This window comes from Podarcis melisellensis (assembly GCF_964234715.1).
Source record: "Podarcis melisellensis genome assembly, chromosome: 3".
NCBI classification, from domain to species: domain Eukaryota; kingdom Metazoa; phylum Chordata; class Lepidosauria; order Squamata; family Lacertidae; genus Podarcis; species Podarcis melisellensis.
The window spans coordinates 43021478-43046696 of NC_138530.1; the positions used below are offsets into that span (position 1 = coordinate 43021478).

General features: G+C 43.3%; 1 protein-coding gene and 1 long non-coding RNA gene across 5 annotated transcripts; one reads left to right on the plus strand and one right to left on the minus strand.

Annotated features, from left to right (window-relative positions):
• The first annotated feature begins 41 nt into the window (after positions 1 to 41).
• On the plus strand, positions 42 to 9635 carry LOC309366907. Of its 4 annotated transcripts, XR_014166905.1 has the most exons (4): positions 133 to 864; positions 2769 to 2855; positions 7384 to 7477; positions 9536 to 9635. It is a non-coding gene; the product is annotated as an uncharacterized lncRNA (long non-coding RNA). The 4 variants fall into 4 exon arrangements; XR_014166904.1 differs by lacking the exons at positions 133 to 864; positions 2769 to 2855 and adding an exon at positions 42 to 126; XR_014166906.1 differs by lacking the exons at positions 133 to 864; positions 2769 to 2855 and adding an exon at positions 6754 to 6826.
• DESI2 (desumoylating isopeptidase 2) lies at positions 7715 to 24797 on the minus strand. The gene is made up of 5 exons (XM_081905847.1): positions 24052 to 24797; positions 16155 to 16227; positions 15284 to 15377; positions 11997 to 12138; positions 7715 to 11232 (listed from the first exon to the last, which is right to left on the minus strand). Exons 1-5 carry the CDS (start codon positions 24088 to 24090, stop codon positions 10999 to 11001), a joined length of 582 nt encoding a protein of 193 aa, XP_081761973.1. The 5' UTR covers positions 24091 to 24797; the 3' UTR covers positions 7715 to 10998.
• Positions 24798 to 25219: the final 422 nt, after the last annotated feature.

Sequence of the window (25219 nt, forward strand, 5' to 3'; positions counted from 1 at the left end):
TCTGCCGTCCGCCCGGGGTTTTTCCTCCCTCCCACTCCTTTCCCCTGTATGGCCCCTCCTCTATCTCTATGGTGCTCGGAGAGAGAGAGGGCCGGCGCCATTTTAGGTCTGGAGAGGAGATTTCGAGTAAGGAATCCTTTGTTCAGTGAGATGGGTCACGGAGCAGCGCGCGCGCCTGCGCGGGAGCGCGCCGCTTCCCTCCGCTCTCCTTCTCCCCCACCTCCCAACCAGCAGCCTCGCGCGCGCGCTCCCGAGTCCGGCTCCCGCCACGAACGTCGTCGCGTCAGGGTGTTTGATGGCGCCTAATGGCGGGCGGGGGGAGGAGCGCCTCAGGATAAACCAGCAGCAATTAAAGACTAACGAGGGCGGCTGGCGGGCCAGCCACGTTCCTGGCGGCAAGGCGGCCGCAAGTGTTTCATAATAAGGCTGGCCAAAAAATTGAGGGACGTTCTCTCAAGTAAGCCGCGACGGCTGCTGCTGCTTCTTCTGGAAGGAATCTTCACGTTATACGGACTTTATTCTCGTCTGCGGAAAGGCGGGCATGTGAATTTGAAAAGATCCGAGACGAAAGCGCGAAACATGGGCGTGGTGTGGGGACTCGAGGGGTGGACTGGGACGACCCACCTGTAAAGGCCCCGTAGGGATTTCTCTCAGCCTCCCCTCCCTCGCAGTTGTAAATGACAACCCCCGAAGAGCCCAAGTTTGGATGACTCCCTAAAGCAAACCTTGGCTTAGCAGCAGCAGAACCACCAAGGGCAGAGCAAAGAGCCCCTGATCTCCTCCTATAGCACAGTAACACTTAGTATGACGTACGTCCAGGCCCAGGGCCGGATTTAGGTTTGATGAGGCCCTAAGCTACTGAAGGCAATGGGACCCTTTATATGTCCAGCTGTCAACAGCAAATTGTCACTGTTTTTTTTGTTGAATATTTGCTATATGGTACCGTAATTTCTGGACCTGCTGTTGTCGTTTAGTCATGTCCGACACTTTGTGACCCCATGGACCAGAGCACGCCAGGCACTCCTGTCTTCCACTGCCTCCCGCAGTTTGGTCAAACCTATGCTGGTAGCTTCGAGAACACTGTCCAACCATCTCGTCCTCTGTTGTCCCCTTCTCCTTGTGCCCTCCACCTTTCCCAACATCAGGGTCTTTTCCAGGGAGTCTTCTCTTCTCATGAGGTGGCCAAAGTATTGGAGCCTCAGCTTCACGATCTGTCCTTCCAGTGAGCACTCAGGGCTCATTGCCTTAAGAATGGATGCGTTTGATCTTCTTGCAGTTAATGGGACTCTCAAGAGTCTCCTCCAGCACCATAATTCTTTGGCGATCAGCCTTCTTTATGGTCCAGCTCTCACTTCCATACATCACTACTGGGAAAACCATAGCTTTAACTATTCGGACCTTTGTTGGCAAGGTGATGGACCTAATAGGTATTATGGACCTAACAGGTATCTAAAGCCATTTGCACATAACAAAATATGTATTTTATCAAAGTTTTTTCCCCCTTTAATTTTTTTGGGGGGGCCTCCAAGAGATGGGGCCCTAAGCTATAGCTTGTTTAGCTTATATAAATCCGTCACTGTCCTGGCCTCTATAAAACACATCAGTGACCCACATCTGCCTCCAGACATAAGTGAAAAACACACAGAATCCTTGTGAGACCACAACTACAGAGAAACACAGCAGGTGGTGGTTGTTTTTTTACTAGCAAGGCAACAAAATTTACTTCACTGCAGGAGATTGGACTGGATGACTCTTGAGGATCCCTTCCAACTCTACCATGTTGTAATTCTATGGAGTACGAGGTAAAAAAAGCCAAGAGGATATAAGTTGAGTACCATTATTTATTGGCTAGAGAGAAGCTACCCTTCAATTTAGGAAGGCTCCTAGGGCTGAAGGCAGATGGAAGAAGCCGTTGCGGGTTGGCCAGCACAAAGCCTCTTTCCCTACACTTTGTGGTCACTTGGGAGTGCAGCAAAGGGATATAATTGATTCTTGCTGTGTTTCGTATTTAAAAACTACATAGGTTAGTGACTGATGAAAAGGAATCTACAGTGTCAAAATCCAATATGCACAAAAATTATCCCAATAGTTAAAATAGTTTTACTTCTTTGTATTTGCGTATGGAAATAGTTCTACTTAAGAATCATGATGGGTTTTTTTTCTAGGCTTACATTTCCCCCCCCCCCCACCTTTCACCACAGGAAACAAATCCTAAGGCTCATTTCAGTAATCAAAATAAACAAATCCTAAAGCTCATTTCAGTAATCAAAATAAACAAATCCTAAAGCTTATTTCAGTAATCAAAATACAAGTTATGATAACTGAAATAGTGCTTATTCTTTTTCTCACATAAAAAGCTAGTAGGTTGCATGCCAGCGGCTGTAATAATTTCATTAGTTCTGTATTATTACTTTCACTGATGTGTTACTTGTGGTTTATGAGAAAAAGAACTGCAAGCCCTGAAAAGTGATACTGAAATTTTATTTTCTTTGTTTGGAGGTTCTAGCAGGGGAGCGCAGCTATCGTATACCCTTGACCGAAGAACGGTACACTCCTTCTATCTGGGATGGTCGTCCTCTTCCACCGAGAGCGCAGCTTCGGGAGGGACGCACATGGAGTGGTGAGGGAGGAAGGGACACCCGCCTAGCCAGCCAGATCAGCCGAATCAACCCTGGCGATCAATGGGGTGACAGATGTCGCAGCCAGATCGCCCTCACAAGCCCTGAAAAGTGATACTGAAATTTTATTTTCTTTGCTTTCGTCTGTAGTTATTCTGTTGCTATTCTGTGGCACAGTATGAAATAGAAGGAAACAGGGTGATGGTAAAGCAGTATTGGAGCTGTACAGAGGACTAGGTAGATAATCCTTTATTTTATATCATGCAGTTATATATTGCTCAACTGAAAAATACATAGGGCTTAAAATAATTTTAATATAAACATAATTATTTATGCCTGGATTATGGATTGGTATACTATGGGTTAGATCAGTGCTTTTTTTCTTTAAAAATGTTTAGGGGTACTCTCATTTTGACTCAAGAAATTCACCATTTTATAGTTTAAATTGGGAAAAATAAATACAGTAAATGGACCAAAGTTCAAAGATTCACAAAATGCTTAGGGGTATGCGTCCCCCTGCATACCCGCAGAAAAAAAGCACTGGGTTAGACACAGAAGTGTAACCAAAAAATAAATACATTTTTCCTTTCATTTAAAAATACATTGATGACTTTTTCTTAGCAGTTATATAAGATATATTAAACAGACTACTAGACTTTTTACAAGAAAATGTAAAGAGGTTATTTTATTGTATCATACTTCCTATTTTGAATAATTTGGAAAAGCAAGGTAAATTTGTTTACATGAGCGTGACTGACAGCTGACAGAAAATCAGTGGAATGAGGAGAGAAGAACTTTACAGTGACTTCCTCACTTGCTGGTGCAGCACTGCCCAGAGATTTAGGGGAAAAACGCATATTTACAGGGGACTGCCTAAGTTATTTGACTGAAAAGATTTCTGACGTTTGCAAGATACAGATTTCAAGTACATACTGTATCTGCAATGAATGAAAAGTTAGTTCCATATGCCATCTGGTGGTTGTCTGTGAAGATGCTGTAGCTTTAAAAAAAATGTAGATTGTCTCTTCATTTTACTCAGGGTGCATCCTGATGACATAATTTTAGAGGTGAGCCTGCTGTGGACCCACATTCATCTACTTTGGGTGGAAGTATGGTCTTTGTATTGTTGCAGGAAAATCCGAGGGCTCCCTTGGACAAAACAAAGACACCAACCAGGATAACTTGGAGCAAAACAGCAGCCTGTAGGCTTGGCCTTTATTGAACTGTTGCAACAGGGTGTTCCCCTCACGTGCAGGAGAGAGGAAAAGACCCAGAAGAATAGTGTGCAAGGTCTTATAAAAACTTTTGAAATTCCCCTCCTCTAGGCCTAGCCCACCCCCAGAAACATCATGCATACATTACAGAAAGGAGGGGTTGAGGGAGGCATACATTACAGAAAGGAGGGGTTGTGGGAGGAGTTGGTGGTAACTTGAGTGTCTTGTCACCTGGCTGGTTCCTCCTTTCCCCCCTCCCCTTCCAGGAATTTCTAGGAGACAAAGGGGATTTTGCAGTTTCCTGCCCCCTGAGGGAAGATCTGATCAGTGTCCTTTGTTTGAATCCACTCCCATATGCAGGTTCTTTGTGATCTTGATTGTCTTCTGTCTGGGATCATCAGGGTTGGCATGGGCAGGGCTCCTGTTTATGTGCTGAGACAGTGAAGGGATTTGGCTGACCAGGACTAAATCACCCCCCTTTGTTAGTTCTTGTCATATGGAGTAAAAATAAAAATGGAACAGTGCAAATCCAATGTATGGTTGATTTTCTATGAATTTATAACAGAAATGTGGCGTATGTAGTGTGTGTGTGTGAAGTTTATACAAACAGAATGATTGGGGTGGGGTGGGGGTTCCTGCTACAGTATCTGCACTGAACTGAGAGAAAGCTGCTTCTTCTGCTTGCAGTCATAATACTGCTTAGTTATGCTTTGACACCTGCAATGTTTCAAATCTCTGTTTGTTGTTTCAAAATAATTTCAAAGTTCCAAACAATTATGTAATCATGCTTTGCAACAATGGTTGTATAATATTTGGACACATAATAACTTAAAGTTTAAAAAGGGGAAAAGTGTGCATTTGTTGCTGTTATATTTGTACCCCGTCCATCTGACTGGGTTGCTCCAGCCATTCTGGGTGGCAAGCATACACGTTGTGAGTGGTAGCTGGTGCCCATTGGGACAGGTGGGGTAGATGTTAGAGAGGCCAACAGGAGGTGGAAAGAGCCAATGACAGGCAGTGTCAACTAATGCTCGTAAAGCTGCCCTTCCTCAGGGCAACACTGAGTCCAAATAGAAGGTTTACATGTGGTAGGAATGTATTAATTATAATGGAAGCTGGCGAATGACGAACTATGAAACTGTAAATGTAACAGGAGGCTGAGTGACTGCTCCTGCAGTCTCTGAACTAGCTCCCTCTTCTGACGTGATCAGTGCCATCCAAGCTGACAGCTTCTCAGGAAGGCAGAAATATGTGAATGGAGCCCCCCAAGTGATTGTGCTACTTAAACTAGCAGCACTGGTCACACTCCAGGCAGTGTGTGCAGCATAGAGGCTGGATGCAGAGCTTTTTCCCACAAACAGCCTTTTGTGTTGGTGGCAACGCTGACTTCTATGCAAATACCTGTTATGTTATCAGTCTTGATAGTATTTTCAAAGGGCATGCTTCCTGTTACTTTGCTGAACTATACAAGCTCCCAAGCTTTTGTGCACTAATCACGTGTTTCATAGCATTTCTCTCAAACTTATTTTAAAGCCAGCCCAGATCATCATCACTTCCCCAGTAAATAGGTCCTGTACATTAATAACATTGAAAAGCTGGACAGTTTGTTCTTTTCAATCTAAACAGAGATGGTGGGTTTTTTATTTTTATAGGCATAGAAGTGGGGTGGGGGAAGAGTAAGGAAAATTCATATAACCTATGTTGTGTCACAGGAAACATCAAATAAATCTAGTGGAATCAGTTCCTGATCTTCATCTATTTCTTCTTTATGTTGGCTTCCCCAGGTGCTTAGCCTCTTAAACAGTCTCCGCAAAGCAGCAAATTTCCCTTTGCTCCAATCTTTCTTGTCTTTTTTATTTTCAAGTCTGTCTTTCAGTTCCTTGTATTGCTTAAGCTGTTGGTTTTTTCTAAAAAATAGCTTAAAGTACCTGTAGTTATCACTGCTGGTGTACCCTTTAGTCCCCACTTTTGCTTTTTGCATTTTTGGGTTGATGTTTAGCAAAGCCATGAATCTGTCATTCAGTTTCTTGACATTTTCTCTTAGCTGAGGTAGTTTTTCTGACAGTTCTAGCACACTCATATTAATAAATTCCATTATTCTTCAGAAGGTCTTTCTGCTTGAAGTTGGTGTTTTCCTTTCAAAGTCTACGGACAGGAAAATCTTATTAATTGTAGATTAAGTCAAAACTTTAATCATTAGGCATCTGTTAAATTTTTTTTACTAACCTCATAACACTGTTTTGTCTTTTAAACTGATAGATTTCCATGGATAAGGACAATATATATCTGGCAGTGAAATGCAACTTTTTATCCAAGAATTATTAGTATTCTGTTTCTATGAAAGCTGATGACATCACTATTGCTTTAGTGACTTCACAGTAAATGAAAGGCCAGTTCAAAGATGCTAAAATGTGCTGTGCATGTACCTTCTACTGCAGGAGACAAGTAACTGTTCCATCTGGATCAAACGTTGCTAGTTCCATTCTGTGGTGGGATCAGAAGATAGGATGACAAAAGGCAACTGGAATGTGCAAAGCTTTGTGCACTTGGGAGGCAAGGACCCTCACCCATTTTAGATGATCTGGCTTCCTCTGCCACTTCCCCCCCTACCCTCATATCTTCCTGGCATCTGATGCATCATATAGCTGCCTCTCTGTTTAAAGGCAGGGGTTGATTTGTTTCTATTTCTATTCCCATCCTCCTTTTCTGTGTATGAACTGGAGGATCTTTTTATGCCCTCTATTTTACCATATGCTGCTCTTTTCTAATCATCTTGCTCCTTTCACTCTCTCCAACTGTCACTTATAACTCTCCCCCCCCCCCATTTCTCTTGCATTCTGCATCCTGTCCTCCAAATTTCTACTCTTGTTCTCATTTTCCTCTTGGTTCCTTCTGACTTGCTTTTTGCTTTTAACCTTTCGGGAAAGGTCCATCCTTTTTACCAGAGACCTGCCACTGTATCTTGGAGCTGTATGTTAGCCTAGATTCCTTTTGGTATGTTGCATATGGGTCTGTTGTGTTTCAGTTGGGAGTTGATAGTTGCCCAATACCATCATGAAAATGTTGTGTCTCTCCCTCCATCTCAAAGTACAGTGGTACCTTGGGTTACGTACACTTCAGGTTACATACGCTTCAGGTTACAGACTCCGCTAACCCAGAAATAGTACCTTGGATTAAGAACTTTGCTTCAGGATGAGAACAGAAATCGGGCGGTGGCAGCGCGGCAGCAGTGGAAGGCCCCATTAGCTAAAGTGGTGCTTCAGGTTAATAACAGTTTCAGGTTAAGAATGGACCTCCGGAACGAATTAAGTATGTAACCTGAGGTACCACTGTAGAATGCTGAAGAGGCCAGGTGCTTTTGATGAATGTCAGTACTGTACCAGGATGCAATACATTTTTGGCTTTTCTAGTATTTTCCCACAAAAACATCTTAAAGCAAGTTGTTTGTCCAAGAAATTCTTGTTCGTTCCTTTTTTTCTTTGATATCTAGATAAGAATAAATATTGTGAATCTTCTGATAAATGTTATGTTTCTCTTTTTTTGTACATTAGCAATCCCTGTACCCCGCCATCAGTTCCCATTGCTCTGTTGTCTCTTTTGAAATAGTTTAATTTGAAACTCTCCAGTGATCACCCCTTCATCATGGTATGGCACTGGATATGGATTGTTTTGAAAGACCTTATATAGTTTATATAGTTATGTATTGCTTCTGTTTAATAAAAACCCGTTAAAAAGAATATTGCCATGTGGAAAGCCTTTGTTCACTCTTGCATGTTAATACTTTTAACCCAAAATATAAAAATAGATTTAATAATGCAATAGTATATAAAGAAGTGGAATTGAAATCTAATATTTAAATTGACAAGAACAGAACACATGCAATTTGTTCTATAAAAAACTTCTCTTTAATAAATGGATGGATTCAAGTTTATAATAGTTTGACATGTCAAAGTAACAAAAGTCAAATTCTCTTACTATTTCATACAAATACTATGCATTACAGTAAACTTATCTTAAGTTACAAAAAGTGTCAGTGAAAATTCAGTATCTAACTGTCTAAAAGTGAAATTTTTCTTATCAATTGTGATTACAATTCTATTGCATGTTGGAAACCCACTGCATTGTTATAATCAAACCATTATACAGTTTACTGATGCAAACTGACAAAAATGTAGCATTTTATTTTTGGCTTCCTGAATAAAGGGTGACATTTTAATAAAAATGGCTTTAGTAAGACAGAACACCAAACAACCGTAATCTATCTTAAAGAAAAATAATCAAGTATTAGGAATTTGACAGATCAGAGAACCCTGAATGTATTTCTACTACCCGTTTGTTTTTGTTGGAAAAGCCCCACAGATATCCAGTATTCTCTTAGCTGAGAATAGTGTTATAGTTTTTAAATGCACACTTTGGCCACTGGCAGACAGTGTACTCCCTGCTGGGTAGTAATGCTGGTGAAAGGTAACTTGAACTATTGCTTTGAGAACAGCCTTTGGCAGGGTTGTTTGTTTTAAAGAATCAAGTGGAGACCGAGCATAGCACATGTGGTAAGATATGAGACTACCACCACTTCATAAGATGTACCAAATTCAAGGTTCAAATGGTAAGTTTGTTCATGGGGCTATGATCATTACTAAATGGCTTAACAGGGAACTCGTATTCAAAATGAACCACCAAATTATTTATTAAAAAATGACTGTACTTACTGTGTCATGTATATCTTTGCATTGCTTGCATGCTATCGATGTGTATGAAAGTATGTGCGTATCATATACAGTGCTGTGAATATGAGCAGAACAAGGCCAATTTTTTTTTGATAAAAAATTGATGGAGATTAATCTAGTTCCTAATGTTTGTCCAAACAACTATGACAAGCTACAGAATTACCAAAATCCAGCAATCCTATGTAGGCACAAGTACTTCATAACTCCTCACAAGGGCCTCAACATAGGTGATAATTCCTTAAGTGTCAATACATATGTTCACCAAATTGCCCCTTCCACTGAAATAAGTTGGGAGGTTTTCAAATGGAGGAATGCTGTGTGCATTTCAGCACACAGACGGCTCTGGATCAGAGCTCAACTTGTTAACATTTGAGCTTCATTAACAGCTTCAGATCCGAGATGGAAAATTCCATTTCCACTTCACCTGCAGTTCAAAGAAATCCTCTCTATCCCATTGTCATTCTACTAAGAAATGCTTTATATAATTTGGCAATCGTGAGTAGATTGTCAATCATAAGGGTATAATTCTCAGAATCCTAATCAAAAAGTATAAAGAACAAAGAGTGTAGGGTTAAACATGTGGCATCAAAAAAATCTAGCAGCTTAAGCAGATTGTGCTGGCTACTGACAAAACAAGAATGGTTAAAATGCAATCATAATGGCACTGTTAAAGATAATTTAGTTTCTTACTAAAAAGGTTGGTTAAAATATGGAACATGCTCATTATTTCACATTTTTGAGAATTATTATTGTTTGACTTTTAACAGGATAATGTTGCATACCTGAGTATTGTTTACAACAAAGTCTCCCTCAAATGAGTGTATGTAAAAACTTGAAGTGGTTAGAAAAATATCTAATGCCCTTTTAATTGGAAACAATACCATTTTTATACCTTCAGTGGGATTGTATTTGTAAAATAATATGCCAGAACATAATGTAAATTTATGAACAAATTAACCAGCCCTCTTTTCTTCAGGTTGTCCAATATGTGCAGCAACAAAATACCTCCCAATTTAGCTGACTGTGTCATCTACTCTGAAGAGTTTATTCAACAAACCCAGCAATGTAATACCACATGTAAGAGTTATTTACATATTCTTCACCAGACCTTTGTTTATACATAATTTCCAGTTGGCCTCTTCCCAGTTAAATGCAAGATCCTTAAGGCAGCATGTATAATAAAAATCTAAAACCTATTCCAATTTGTTATTAATTCTACTGTATTCTTCTTCCTGAAGAAGACATGCTAACATTGGGGAAAGATACCAAATAGAATGAATTCCTCCGTTATCTTGATGAATGCAATTTGTCTTTGATAGTTGCTATTAGACTAACAGTTAAGAAAACTGTGTCACTAAAAGAAACATCTGGGTAACTCACCTATATCTGTCATTGGTTCTGTTGTGAACACAGAAGCTGGAGAAAACCTTTGCATTCCCTCTAATTGTTGAATGTTGCTGATGGAAAACTAAACAAAACACTTTCCATTTCTCTTCATGTTTCTATTAAGAGACCCTTCTCTTAAGCAGCAACTTACATTTGGTTAAGTTAGCTGCAAAACTCACACTGCTAAAGTGAGTTCAGTCATGAACCAAATGTTACCATGTTATGTTATCTAATGTTAATGTCTAATTGCATGATTCATCTGTATTCCTCCTATAGTTCTAGGTAATGTGAAACAGCACTGTTATTTGATCTTAATGGGGGGAAACTGTTGATGTTCAGAATGACGTTTTGCATCTCTAAGTCAGACAAAAACATGAGGCAAAAGGGAGGTTGAAATCTGACACCACAGAACACACTCAGCTTTGTAGTAAAATATTAATTCACTCAGCATGAGTGGATAAAAACTGACAGAGAAGTCACAGTTTTAGGAACAGATATTCTCAGATACATACTATAAGGTAACCTCCTTGGTTACTAGGACAGATTTCTTTGTATTGACAATTATGTACCCTGTTTACACATAGTATTCATCCTTCCCTGCTTCATTATCAGCAACAGTTGGAAGTGAAATATTTTGTCCTGCCCAATTCCAAGGTAGCAACAAACAAAGCTGCTCATTCATCCACTGAGGCTGATGAAGTCATGCAGGCCTAATTGAGCTGATTAAAATTTATCTTTCAATGGCAGGTGTCCCTGTGGGACTTGTAAACAGCAGCACACAATACTGTAAACAGTTTAACCTCTGCTCAGTTAGTCCAGGCTTGCTGATTAGATGAAAATCAAGAAAGCAGCTCCACCATAAGTCCTTCCCATTTGCCCCATAAACATTTTCCCCACTACATATAAAATCCTGAGTGGAACACCATCATCTTGAGCTGGAGAATCAATTGCATACCAAAGACATTAAAATGGCCACTCTCTGAAGTTCTGTAATGAAGTCAGTTACTGACAAGGCTTCCAAAGGCTTCAGTGTAATGGAACTTTGGACTAAACCTATATTTTAGCATGATGTCCAGTTCTTGCCCCTGACGTTGACTTTGGCAAGGAAGCTGAGGCTGCTGCATCTTCTGCTTCTTCCAGTTCTTCCTGAAGCTCTTGGCTTACACTTGACTGAAGAGCTGCAGGTGTAAGCCATTCTTTTGGTAGGCAACTTTGGAGAAAGGGAATACAGGAACTGAAATAGGCAAGGCGATTCACCCAACGAGGAATTTCTTTTCCACAGAGAATCTATATGAAATGCCACAAGTTATCCAGTGCTTTTGTTAGTACGTGTCAGTTTCTATACTTGAAATACAGATCACTGAATTGAAATGCCTGTCAATTATAGTACAGTGAATATGAACCCTTCCTGATGTTACCTGTGAGACAGGCAAAACAAATACTATATCGAACTCAGTCCATTCTGAAAATAACAGTAAGCTGGGCATCAAAAACTGAACATATTTTTGAATGACCTTTTTTACCCCAACAGTGCAATCCTTGCCATGCCATTTCAGAAGTTCTATTTCAGTTCAATGGGGCTAACTCCCAGGTAAGTAAGATAAAGAGTAAGTGTATGACAAATCATTTAGTGACTCATTAATGCTGTTTCAAAAGTTCAAATGATCAAATGAAAATTACAATTATCAGTTTTCTGTATGAGTCATTTATATGTAAAGTATAGCTTTATAAAATGCAGTTTTGTACATTCCAATTATATGAATGGAAACAACTGGGGAAAAGTTAAGGTCTCCATTTGCTTTTGAGAAAGAATGGCTTATTACTCTTACAAGGTCACTCTTCTTCATAACTTGGCTAGCAGGGTTAAAAACCCACAGAGCTTCCTCTCTGGAGGTGGCAGTGAAAAGTGTTGCTGCTACCATTTTATTTCCAGCAAGTCCTTGATTGAAAACACATTAATATTACATATGTAACCTATGTAGCCTACAAGTACTAAAGTGTTTATAAAAGTAATGGCAAGCATTTGCCCATGCTGAACAAATAATACTTGCCTCTGAAAAAGCTGAAGAAAAGTGATTGCAGTTTTTGTGCATTAAGTGATAGGCATTTCCTTTAAAGTCTTTTCCAAGTTCTTCTATAATTTTTTCTATATCCTCCTCCATGAAGTCAGTACTTCCAAGAACAACAGCTTCTCTAAAATAAAAGAGGGTGGAGGCGGTTGCAGAGAGAGAAAGTTGTTGCAAATCAGACTGGATATGTTTTTATTCCCCGTTTGCTCTTGACAGCATGCACACACCTTCAAAACTTATTGTGTTAAAAATAGAACTTCACTGCTTTTGTTCTCTGGTTGTTTTTGAACTTCATGCCACGAGGCCTCACTACTTTTACACTACCACTTCATTGCTCTTATCCATGAGATCTCTCTGTAAATCCAGATTTGTGTACATACAAATGTATCATCAATCATTTATTATGCAGTCACAGGCCTGTTAAAATTATTTAGTGCTTTATACTGTATATCAATATATATCAATATCAATATATATATATATATATATATATATATATATTTGCTTTCGTAGATTTTCACGGGTACAGGAATGCAGGTTTTGGTGTCCTCGGGTGTCTTCCCGTGTAAAAGTTGGGGTGTCTAGGCGACGTTTCGACGAGGTCTCACTCGTCATCTTCAGGCTGGTGCTTTCGGCTTCTTGTTACTGGAACAGAGCAGGATCTCAGTGTTTGAGTTCCTATAAATACTGTTGAGGGGGTGTGGTGTATAGCCTCCAATGTTCTGGGCAGAGAGGAAGTTCCCAGGCTAGTGTGCCTTTTCTTCTTTTGTTCCTTAATTACTTGAGGGATATCTTGAGTGATTTCTTGAGTGATATCCTGAGTACCACTTAGGTGGGTCATTAGGTGTGGATTAGTTGCTAAAGTCTTTGTGTCTTGACCTCTTGAACTTTGTGAAGAGTTTTTCTGAGAAGATGGCTGTACTGCACTTAGTTGTGCTCTGGCTTGGCTTCGTGTATAGGGGCGAGCTGTGGTTTTGTGGCCTGTGTCAGCCAGATCTGTGTAGGGATTGCAGGGGGGTGCAGCATCCGGAGGTGCCACCATGGTTTGGCTACTGGATGGTGTCTGTAATTTATCTGTGGAGAGGGTCTGGGTTTGGGTCTGGTGTGGTTGATTGGTGATGGCGTTCTGTGTGCCTCTGGATCTGGTGTCAGTTTTTGTGGGGAGGGCTAATTTCCAGATGTCTGGCAAGCGGGATGTGTCGTCACGCTTGTTCATGTTGTGAGGGTGTTTCTCTATCTCGATGGCTTCCATGATTATTCTCTTGTGGTGATGTTCCATGTTAAAGAGCAATTTGGAATCTGCAAAATTAATTTCGTGTCCTGTTTCTTTCATGTGTTGGAAAAGAGAGGAAGTTTTTTCTTCTTTTTTGACGGCATTCTTGTGTTCTGCGATACGTGCATTTATTCGTCTGTTTGTTTGTCCAATGTACGTGGCTGGGCAGACTTTGCAGGGTATTTCATAGACCCCTTGGTTTTCCAACTGGATTTTATCCTTGGGGTTTCTGAGGATATTGGCTATTTTTTGGTTGGTGCAAAAGGCTGTTTTGATATTGTGTTTATGGAGGATTTTGCTAATTTTATCTGTAGTGCCCTTGATATACAATTCACTATGGAAATAGAAGCCAACAACCAACTTCCCTTCCTTGACGTCCTAATCTACAAAAAACCTGATGGCTCCCTAGGACACACTATCTACCGGAAAAAAACACACACCAACCGCTACTTACATGCACAATCACACCACCACCCTGCACAAATAAACTCCGTAGCCAAGACTCTCATCTCCAGAACCAAACGCCTGGCTGACAAAGACCACTTGACAACTGAGTTACAGAATCTCTCAAATGTGTTAATTGCCAATGGATACCAGCAAAACAGGGTTACGAAGCTAATCCAAAAAGAAACACCCCCCAAAAACCAAGACACAGAAGAAAACAATGGCATGGCCCTCCTTCCTTATATCAAGGGCACTACAGATAAAATTAGCAAAATCCTCCATAAACACAATATCAAAACAGCCTTTTGCACCAACCAAAAAATAGCCAATATCCTCAGAAACCCCAAGGATAAAATCCAGTTGGAAAACCAAGGGGTCTATGAAATACCCTGCAAAGTCTGCCCAGCCACGTACATTGGACAAACAAACAGACGAATAAATGCACGTATCGCAGAACACAAGAATGCCGTCAAAAAAGAAGAAAAAACTTCCTCTCTTTTCCAACACATGAAAGAAACAGGACACGAAATTAATTTTGCAGATTCCAAATTGCTCTTTAACATGGAACATCACCACAAGAGAATAATCATGGAAGCCATCGAGATAGAGAAACACCCTCACAACATGAACAAGCGTGACGACACATCCCGCTTGCCAGACATCTGGAAATTAGCCCTCCCCACAAAAACTGACACCAGATCCAGAGGCACACAGAACGCCATCACCAATCAACCACACCAGACCCAAACCCAGACCCTCTCCACAGATAAATTACAGACACCATCCAGTAGCCAAACCATGGTGGCACCTCCGGATGCTGCACCCCCCTGCAATCCCTACACAGATCTGGCTGACACAGGCCACAAAACCACAGCTCGCCCCTATACACGAAGCCAAGCCAGAGCACAACTAAGTGCAGTACAGCCATCTTCTCAGAAAAACTCTTCACAAAGTTCAAGAGGTCAAGACACAAAGACTTTAGCAACTAATCCACACCTAATGACCCACCTAAGTGGTACTCAGGATATCACTCAAGAAATCACTCAAGATATCCCTCAAGTAATTAAGGAACAAAAGAAGAAAAGGCACACTAGCCTGGGAACTTCCTCTCTGCCCAGAACATTGGAGGCTATACACCACACCCCCTCAACAGTATTTATAGGAACTCAAACACTGAGATCCTGCTCTGTTCCAGTAACAAGAAGCCGAAAGCACCAGCCTGAAGATGACGAGTGAGACCTCGTCGAAACGTCGCCTAGACACCCCAACTTTTACACGGGAAGACACCCGAGGACACCAAAACCTGCATATATATATATATATATATATATAAAAATAATTTTCTACAACCCTGTGAGGTAGGTTAGGCCATATTCCAACACTCTAATCATTACATTAAGTTCCATATCTCATATTAAGAGGCAGTGGGTAGATACTTTTTGGTTGCTCGAAACATACTATTCAAAATTAGCAGGTTGTAGTCAACAGACGTCTGAATCTAAATCACCCAAACATATTTTGGGCTACAGCAATAAATGAAAAAACTTCTTACTTGAATTTAAATGTTTCTCCCAAGTCAGATGCATTTCCTGGAGAAATTTCAAATATTCCAGAAAAAGGGTATGGATGTCCACCATAAGCAAATTCTGAAATACAAAATCAGGATTTTATGCACAACTCATTGTAAGTAGGACTTTCACTTCTAGTGATTTTATAGACATGCTTTGATCAGCTGTAGGTTAAAACTGAAGTACAGTGGTGCCTCAGGTTACATACGCTTCAGGTTACATACGCTTCAGGTTACATACGCTTCAGGTTACAGACTCTGCTAACCCAGAAATATGCTTCAGGTTAAGAACTTTGCTTTAGGATGAGAACAGAAATCGTGCTCCGGCAGTGCAGCGGCAGCAGGAGGCCCCATTAGCTAAAGTGGTGCTTCAGGTTAAGAACAGTTTCAGGTTAAGAACGGACCTCCAGAACGAATTAAGTACTTAACCTGAGGTACCACTGTACTGCTATAAAGTAGTTTATATGTACAAATGTCAGTGCTTTATATATTTATATAAAAGTTTACATTACATTTGGAGAACACTGATTTAAATTCCCATAACAATTACGCTGAGGCCAATATATGCAGAAACCATGGGAGAGGAATCCTCCAGATGCTGCCGGATTTGATCATTGGCCATGCTGCCTGAGGCTGATGGAAGTTTGAGTTCAACAACATCTGCAAAGCCACAGGTTTCCCAATACTGATCTACACCATGAATGAACAGTCAGATTATTTGTTGCAGAAATAAGATGGTGAAATGTAGGGAGGGAGACACTGCTCTTTTCCTCCCTCCCTCCCACCCACCCAGTACATGTCCTATGTACATTAGCTGCTTCTTTGCACCAATGTAAGATTAAAGTGTGATACATACCTCTGCCATATATCTCTATTCCTGAATGGAATACTCCAATTCCGAGAGAGGAAGTGTATTCATTCATCCAGTACTAAAAAGGAAAATGGGAAACTTAACTGATTGTGATTACGGTTTTCTAATCACGAAGTCAGCCCTGTACATGGAAAAAGGGGAGAGAATTTTTGCAGATTCCTCTTGCAGCCTCTTGTATTCTCTTAAAATGTGCTCTGGAGAGCTGGAGCAGAATTAAAGATGCTGCATGAGGCTACAGTGGTGAGGTTGAATGGGCAAAAAATACCTCCCCTGCCCCTTTAATGAGTGGGAGCCTCAACAGGACCACAGCTCTGAACTGAAAGAACCTTCAGGGTACAAAAGGGCAGGACTGGATTGCATTTGACAGAAAACTATTTATTTTTATTATATTTATATCCTATTTTCCTTCACAGAACCCAAGTTGCTAAATATGTTATTTCCAAGCAGCCTCCCATCCACTGATGAGACCTGGACCTACTTAGGTTCAACAAGGTGATGGCTTCATGTACCACTGGAAATATCAGTTATTAGCAGAGCTGGACCATTAAATATTAAGTTCATTTCTGGTTCAGCTCAGAGGCAATGCTTAGCTGTTTGATTAAACCTTTACGTCTACAAGTGTTTGTCTCTTTATTAACATTGCTACACAAAACACAGGCGGCTGGACACAAAAACAGGGAGGGGATCCTGTCTTGGCAGTACTGTATGGTGCGCAAGGTGTTAAAACTGTGTTAAGAAGCCTCTCCTTAAAAATACCTGTGACTGATAAATAACACTAACATAATGCATGTGTTTGTTTTCAAAGTTACAGAAACTGCACATACTGAACAATAAAACAATAATAAGTACAACTGTAATCCGTTCTGAAAAACCCATGGAATTTGTGTTCCACTGAATCTGCAGCCAATCTACTAGAAAAATTATAAGAACTTCACTGAGAGGGGATTAGTCCCCCCCTGCCCTGGCACGGTGATTACAAATAATTACCTTCTGTACCTGAATCGAAAGCTTAGCCATGTTGATGGTATGGACCAAAACAGTCCCTGAAAAGATGTCTTTAAATGTATGAAGATTGCAAAACTGAGTATCATGCAGCAAATATAAAGTACAATTGAGACTAGAAGAAACTCAGCTGCATGGGAAATGCAGGGGCAGCAGGGAATTGTGAATAGAAATGTACCCCACAGCTCTTGCTCAGAGTCCAGACCTTCTGCAAATGCCACCACCTTTGCATTAGTCCTGTTAGGTCTAGTAGTTCCCTCAGACTATCCTACAAACAAGGAAAATTACGTTCTCTGCCATGGACTTAATTTGTAAAAGGGAACTATTTGTGGTAATAAAGTGCTTACAGAAAAAATGGTCACCCAGGTGGGATCATGGCAGATGTCTGGCCCCATTGCTTCTTTTGGAAGACTTGTAATTAACAGCACATTAAGAGAAGTCATATAATGGGTGGAGAAAGGGGATACAGGAACTGAAATAGGCAAGGTGATTCACCCAACGAGGAATTTCTTTTCCACAGAGAATGGGACTGGATGCTTCTAAACTTCTCACAGCAATGCCAGAAGCGAGTGTACAAACCTGACACTCACATGAAACTGCCTATAATGCTAAACCACAATTTATGTTTGAAAAAAGTCTAAATAGGCAGTCAGATGAAATTTTCTTGATTGCATTGTTGGTGGGTTCTGTTTGCACTGCAACTGCCCCCCAACCGCTAGATCAGGAAGCTTCACTGCTTGTCTTGGAAATGGCACAGAGTGCCTGCTTAAATAACTTGGGTATATCCTTTTAAATAGATTTTTGGATGTGCCTTCTTGGTTAGCTACTCCACATTTCTGAAAAAATGTGTGATTTTTATCAGTGGTATTAGTTTAAATCCAGCTTGAGTTGGATAGAAAATAAATTTGAAAGGTTGAACAAGGGATAGGGGGAAAAAACTGGATATGTTTTGAGCATATTAGACACAAGAGATTGCATTAGGTGATCTTTGAAAACCCAAACCAGTCATACTACAAACTGAAAAATAAACTAGTAGACGTGTGCCTTTTTTTGTTTGCTACAAAGCAATACACCCTCACTCTAGCTTTGTAAGTCTCCCTGTAATCAGTCAATATGTCACAGCTGTACCCAAAGGTAATTTACTTGGGAGGTTCTGCTGATACAGGATACACTGTTCAAAGTTAGGGAATACAGTGGTACCCCGCAAGACGAACGCCTCGCGAGACGAAAAACTCGCAAAACGAAAGGTTTTTTCGTTTTCGAGTTGCCTCGCAAGACGAATTTCCCTATGGGCTTGCTTCGCAAAACGAAGCTTGCCCAGGGGACAGCGGGTCTTCTCTTTTGAAGCAAGGGGCAGCGGGGAGAAGCGATCTTCTCCCCGCAGCCCCAGGTCCGGGGACAGCGGGAAGCGCTTCCCGCTGCCCCCGGACCTCTTTTGAAGCAAGGGTTTGCGGGGAGATCGCTTCTCCCCGCAGCCCCTTGCTTCAAAAGAGGTCCGGGGGCAGCGGGAAGCGCAGCGCTTCTTCCCCGCTGCCCCCGGACCTCTTTTGAAGCACGGGGCTGCGGGGAGATCGCTTCTCCCGGTGCTCCGAAGCCGGGCGGGGGGGAGGGAACACCTGCCCCCACCGCCCGGCTTCGGAACGCTGCTCCGAAGCGGGGCGGGGGGGGCGGGAACACCTGCCCCAGCCACCCCGCTTCGGAACGCTGCTCCGAAGCGGGCGGGGGGGCGGGAACACCTGCCCCAGCCACCCCGCTTCGGAACGCTGCTCCGAAGCGGGGCGGGGGGGCGGGAACACCTGCCCCAGCCGCCCCGCTTCGGAACGCTGCTCCGAAGCGGGGCGGGGGGGGCGGGAACCTCGCACCCCGCCGCCGGGCATCGGAACGATGCCCCGATGCCGGGCGGTGGGGCGGGAACCTCTCACCCCGCCGCCGGGCATCGGAACGAGGTCCTGGACCTCTTCTGAAGGCAGGCGGGGGCAAAAGTCTTTGCTCCCCCCGCCTGCCTTCCCGGGACAGCGGAGACTTCTCCGCTGCCCCGGGCGATCTTAAAGTGCTGGCGGGCGGGAGCGAAGCGTTCGCTGCCGACCCCCAGCATTTTAAAATCTCCTCGGGGCAGCGGAGACTTCGCTCCCGCCCGCCAGCATTTTAAAATCGCCCCGGGACAGCAGGGGCTTTTAAAATGCTGGCGGTCGGCAGCAAAGCCCTCCTGTCCCCGGAGCTTGCGGGGCGGGAGGTGGGAAGAAGGGCTTTTCTTCCCACCGCCAGCCTTCAGAACAGCCTTCTGAAGGCTGGCAGTGGGAAGAAAAGCCCTTGTCCCCCCCCCAGCCTTCAGAAGAGGTCGGGGGACAGACTGTCCCCAGACCTGGTCTGAAGGCGGTTTCCCTAGGAACGCATTAATTGATTTTCAATGCATTCCTATGGGAAACCGTGCATCGCAAGACGAAAAAACCGCAAGACGAAGAGACTTGCGGAACGAATTAATTTCGTCTTGCGAGGCACCACTGTACATTAGGTGTTAGTTTACACTCTGGGGACTTTCACATATTGGGACTTTTACAGAGCATTCTCTTCATGCAGTCTTTATGTAATAGCTTTAGGATTCTCAGTTCGCATATACATTTAACTACTTACAGTTTAACAAAAAATAGTGGATAGTAATTTGCCAACAACAAGGGATCAGAGCACTTCTTGCTTTTGTCTCCCAAATGCCATGCACTGAAAGTTACGGTATACCTCACACAATGAATTTCACAAGAAGAAGAAGAAGAAGAAGAAGAAGAAGAAGAAGAAGAAGAAGAAGAGGAGGAGGAGGAGGAGGAGGAGTAGTAGTAGTAGTAGTTTGGATTTGATATCCCGCTTTATCACTACCCGAAGGAGACTCAAAGCGGCTAACATTCTCCTTTCTCTTCCTCCCCCGCAACAAACACTCTGTGAGGTGAGTGGGGCTGAGAGACTTCAAAGAAGTGTGACTGGCCCAAGGTCACCCTGCAGCTGCATGTGGAGGAACAGAGACGCGAACCCGGTTCCCCAGATTACAAATCTACCGCTCTTAACCACTACACCACACTGGCTCTCACAAAACACATCTCGGTCCACCATCTAGCTAGGCTAGTTCCTTTCTGGGGCTGACCCACAAGGCTGCACTATTACCTAATTGTAGATTATTGCCAAGATTACTAATTAGTCAGAATAGCCATTTTGGAAAGATTGGGACACGAAGAGAACTTAGATGTCCATTGCATCTAATTTCTTGTGAACTAGGCAAATGTTGCATTATAGAAGGCAATTAAATCACTTTATAATCATACAAACAGCCCTCCAGGAAAGGAGGAAGAAAAATGGATGGAATTAAGCAAAATACAACAGGAAAAAGATTACAAAAGCAGCAAGGTTTTCTTGCTTCTGAAAAATAATTCTCATTGTTTTTGAACATGCAAACAAAAAAATAATGTGCATTCTGTAACATGGAAGCAACCATGGCAGTGAATTTGTTCACTCTGATAGCATGCTCAGGGAAGTAGACAGCTTCTGGAAGAATGCACAAGAATCCAATATATACACCACTACTACATTTGGGTCACAATTACTCTGAAGAATGTAAAAATAATAGATTTCCAAGGCTCCCACAGGAAGATGGGTTTGTTTTTTTTATCCACCCTCTTGCATTCCAAGTCTGGTGCAACAAGTGTTTATCCGTGTGTCATACAGAAGACAACACAGTACCAGGTAGAGGGATGGAACAGGAGAGAGAAGCAGAACTCGGCAGCAGTTTAAGAAGATAAAGAGGAATATTCTGGTAGCAATACACAAAACTCCTAAAATAGTGTAAGGGGGGGGGGAATAAAAAGCAATGGGATCAGGGGTGCCAACTTGAATAAAATATTTGGGGGGTGGGCAGTTAAGCCATGCCCTGCACAATCAATCATATGTTGCAGTACATGCACACCATTTGAATGACAATGCCCATCAACTTGAGCGGCCCCAGCCCCCTCAAATATTTGGGGGGGGGCAAAGTCTTCTCAGCCTCTAGGAGTTGGCACCTACAAATGAGATTAAGCAAAGGGGAGAGAATTGTATTTGTTTATTAATTACAACATTTCACTTCTAAGAGGAATGCAGGGGTTCCTTCCTTTCATCCTCAAAAGAGAATAAGTTAGTTCTGTAGTCACCAATGTGATGCCCATGGGCACCATGGCACCCTGAGATACCTCTCCAGCTGCTGCCAAGACTCCCTTATCCCAATTTTTTGTTTTAAAAAAATAAAGGTTTGGGGCTTTCTGGTTGCAGGGGCTGCTTGTATGAGTGCAAATAATGTTCTTTTCATGTCTGTTTTATTTGTTTTGGCAGGGGTGTTTAGGTGTTCTAGCTATTTTTATTCTGTGAATTTGTGTGCATGTGTTTGTGTGTGTTGTGCCCATAACAGTTTCTTAGATTTGCATATGTTCCCTTAGGCCCAAAAACGTTGGTGATGCCTGGGATAGCTGGAGAGATAGCAAACTTTCATGACGTAAATCAGACCCCAAGGCCCATCTGATCCTGCATTTTGTTTTGTCCTTGGGAAGCCCACAAACAAGGACATGAGCACAAGGACACTCCTTGGACACTCCTTGCTTGTGATCCCCAGCAACTGATATTTAGAGTTGCACTCCCTCCAACCCTGGAGGTAAAAAAGCCATAAATGACTAGCAGTCTTAATCTCCATGAATTGCCTGGGTTATAGTCTGCACTGGGAGAAGGAAAAGCAGAAAGCAAACCAGACAAACCACCCCACCGCTTTTTATCTCTGCCACTACTACCAAGTGGCCATTTTATTTTTCTCTGGTTGCCTCCACTAAGTAGCCCTTTAACCTTATGAATTTTAACTAGCTCAACCTTTTTTTAATATTGGTAGGAGTGACATGGCACTTAAGAATGTGGTGAGATGCAAGACCTCAAACTGATTTTTCCCCTACAGCAACTATGCTTAAGGATTTAGTAATACAAGTTGAACAGTTTTCATTAAAACTAAGGGTGGAATTCAATGTTACGCTATTAAGATTGCTCCATCAGTACAAGCCCCATTGTGCCAGCGGGACTCGTTGTGCTGCCTTCTGCTAGCACAAGTTGAATCCAGCCCTAACTTTACAATTTAAGTAACTACATATCAGAGCTAACAAACAAACAGCAGCAGCGACAAATGCTCCCAGCCCTGTCTTCTGGATTGTTTCCCTATCCAAGCCACTACTTATCAACTTGCACTCTCGGTTCAGCTTCTGAGTCTCATTTGGTCTCCTCCTGGCTTCTGCTGCAGTGCCCTTCTGTGCACTTTAGCACTTTCTCAGTGTTCCAACTCATTTTAAATGTTCCAGCCCTTTAAGTTTCTGATGTCACAATTTTCTTCTACTTTCAACTAACTACCCTGTTTTCTAGGTATTTTACTTCAGCTCATGGGTGTAGCCAGGATTTTTGTTAGGGGGCACAGGACTTTGCTTGGGAGGAACAGGACTTTGGGGGGGGTGAACTGATGTGATTGGTCAGTTAGTTAAGTATTTCTATTGTTTTACTTCATGGGGCAACCCATGCTTCAGCTGCTTGTTAGTCAAGGTATAAAACATTAGGACCAGGTGAATAGTATGTCAATAGACTGTGCACCTATTATCCAATGCCATTCTGGCTAAACTAATTTATTTGAACTTAAACAATAGGGAAAATTTACTCTTTGAGCTGTAGAAATTTGCAGCTAATAAAAACATTCACTCATTCAAAAAACTGTGACAACAACATCAAAGTTGTCCTATCTGTATTTTTTCAAGTTATTTTTAAAAATACACTTATATCCCATCATTCTTTCAAGAAGCTAAAGGGGGTATACATATTTCTCTGCAATCCCTCTTTTATCTCCACAACACTCATGTGAGGTAGTTTAGGCAGAGAGATAGTGAACCCAGCCTTCATGGCTGGGTAAGCATTTGAACCTAGGTCTCCTCACCTCTGTTCTGACAGTCAATTCACTCAATTCACATTGGCCTTCTGCAATTCTTAAGAAGCTGTTGTGCAATGCTGAAGAAGTCAGATAACTAGATAGGAATGGTGTGTGTCATTTATGAGCTGGCAAAGTAAAAGATTGCAACACTTTAGCCAAAAGCAACAGGGAGTTAAATATCTCCAATGTTTTCCCCACATGATAAACCAGTACAGTACAGTACTATAATTTAGACTTTAAGGCCACCTGACTACACGAGTGCTAACCTGTTTGAAAAGATATTATGTTTCTACTTGTGTCCAGAAATTATCGTTTGATCTTTTAAGTAGTCACCCCCCCCCCCCCGCAACCAGCTTAGGGTCTTTGTACATGCAAAAATGGTGGTGTAAGGCTCTAGTCCTCAAGGCAATTCAGAGTGTAAGAAACTTGAGGATTGTGTTCTGGCCAACTCTGATAGATCCTTATTAAAACACTATCATTCTTTCTTTGTATGCATGGCATCACAAAGATCAACTCAAAGTACCAAAGCTGGAGATGGGCACGAATCCAACACACAAGGAGAGGCAACTGAAAATTCACACACCTGTTGCGGTAACTTTGGAGCCCTTAATAATTCCCTCGCTTCCAAATTGTACCTTTCCAGGGCAAGAAGGGGATAATGAAAGGAGCATTTAAACCAGAATCCTGCTGTTGCAGCAATGTATAGAGGGGGGGGGGGGAAACATGTGAGCGCCGAGGAGCCGCAGAAGGATACTCCTGTGGCGTTTGGGAAAGGAAGGAGCTATGGAGGCAGAGCAGCAGCAGCCCAGGGCGAAAGATGAGAGAGAGAGAGAGAGAGCCCGGGAAATGTGAGAGAGTTGAACGTGGCGGGGATAAAGGCAGGCAGGCCCCCGACGGCCGGCTCCGTCGCCCACTCACCATGTCGTAGACGTTGAGGATCACCAGCTGGTTCGCCATTCTCCCCTCGCGCGACTCCAGGCGGGGGTCCCTCTCAGGCCTCGGGCGGCGGCCTCGGGGCGCTCTCGGGAGGCCCCCCGGGCGGCCGCCGCCTCCTCGTCCGGCCTCTGGCTGAGGGGCGCGACGGAGCCGCCGGCAGCATGGAGCCGCCTCCGCTGAGGGAAGGAGGGGAGCCGGGGCCGCGTCCCCACGAAGCCGCCTCGCCCCGCGCTCGGCAGACGCGAGCCGAGAGCCGCCACCGGCACCCGGGTGGGGCCCAGCGCAGCTCCGCCTCTCTTGTTTGTCTCCGGGCTGCTGCTGCCGCCGCCCGCCCCTACGGGCCGCGGGGGACGCGCAAAAGTGACCTTCCCTGAGGAGCGGCTGTTGCGCCGCCCGCAAGCCCCCTCTTTCCCCCTCGGCCAACGGCTTTCGCGAAGGAGCCCTTCCAGCTTGCCCACATCTTCAGCGCCGGGGAGGTGAGGCGCCCAAACTACAACTCCCAGCATGCAGCGCGGGAGGAGGCATGTTTCCCGGCAGCCCAAAGGGAAGACGCGGGAGCCCTTTCCCCAGTTCTGTCTTCTTCTGGCTGCTGGAATGCGCGAGGGCTCCTCGACCAACGGCCTTCCGAATGTCCGCGCGAAAGTTCGCCTCGTGTGACCCGAGGCGGGGGCAGCTGGCTGAGCGCCCTCGCTGCCGCCAACGAGACGGGGCCCGGTGCGTATGTGAAGGAGCCGCCGCTGCTCTCAGCTAACTGAGGGGCTCAGAAGCCCTTCTGTAGCGGAGGAGCTGCCCAGGGCGCACGCAGGATTCGAGCCCTTTTGCTTCTTTGTGGCCTTATGCGCCCGCTGGAATAGGGAGGAGGAGGAGAGGGGGATCAGGAGCGGGCGTGTGCAGCGCCCGATCCCATCTGGAAGCCCCTTTGCAGTGCTTCTGCTTCCCCTCGCCTCGCAAGCGGCGCTGGCCTCTCCTTCATGTGCAAAAGGAGGTTCTTTTTATAACAGATCAAAGACTCCCATTATGTGCAACCTGGGGAAACTCGGTTTAAGCAAAGGAATTGGCAAACCAGGCTATCAAACGACAGTTGCAAGTTTGTACGTTGGAGAGAACTGTGATTTCTGCCAAAGTGAAAGCAGCAGCTCTTTCTTCTCAT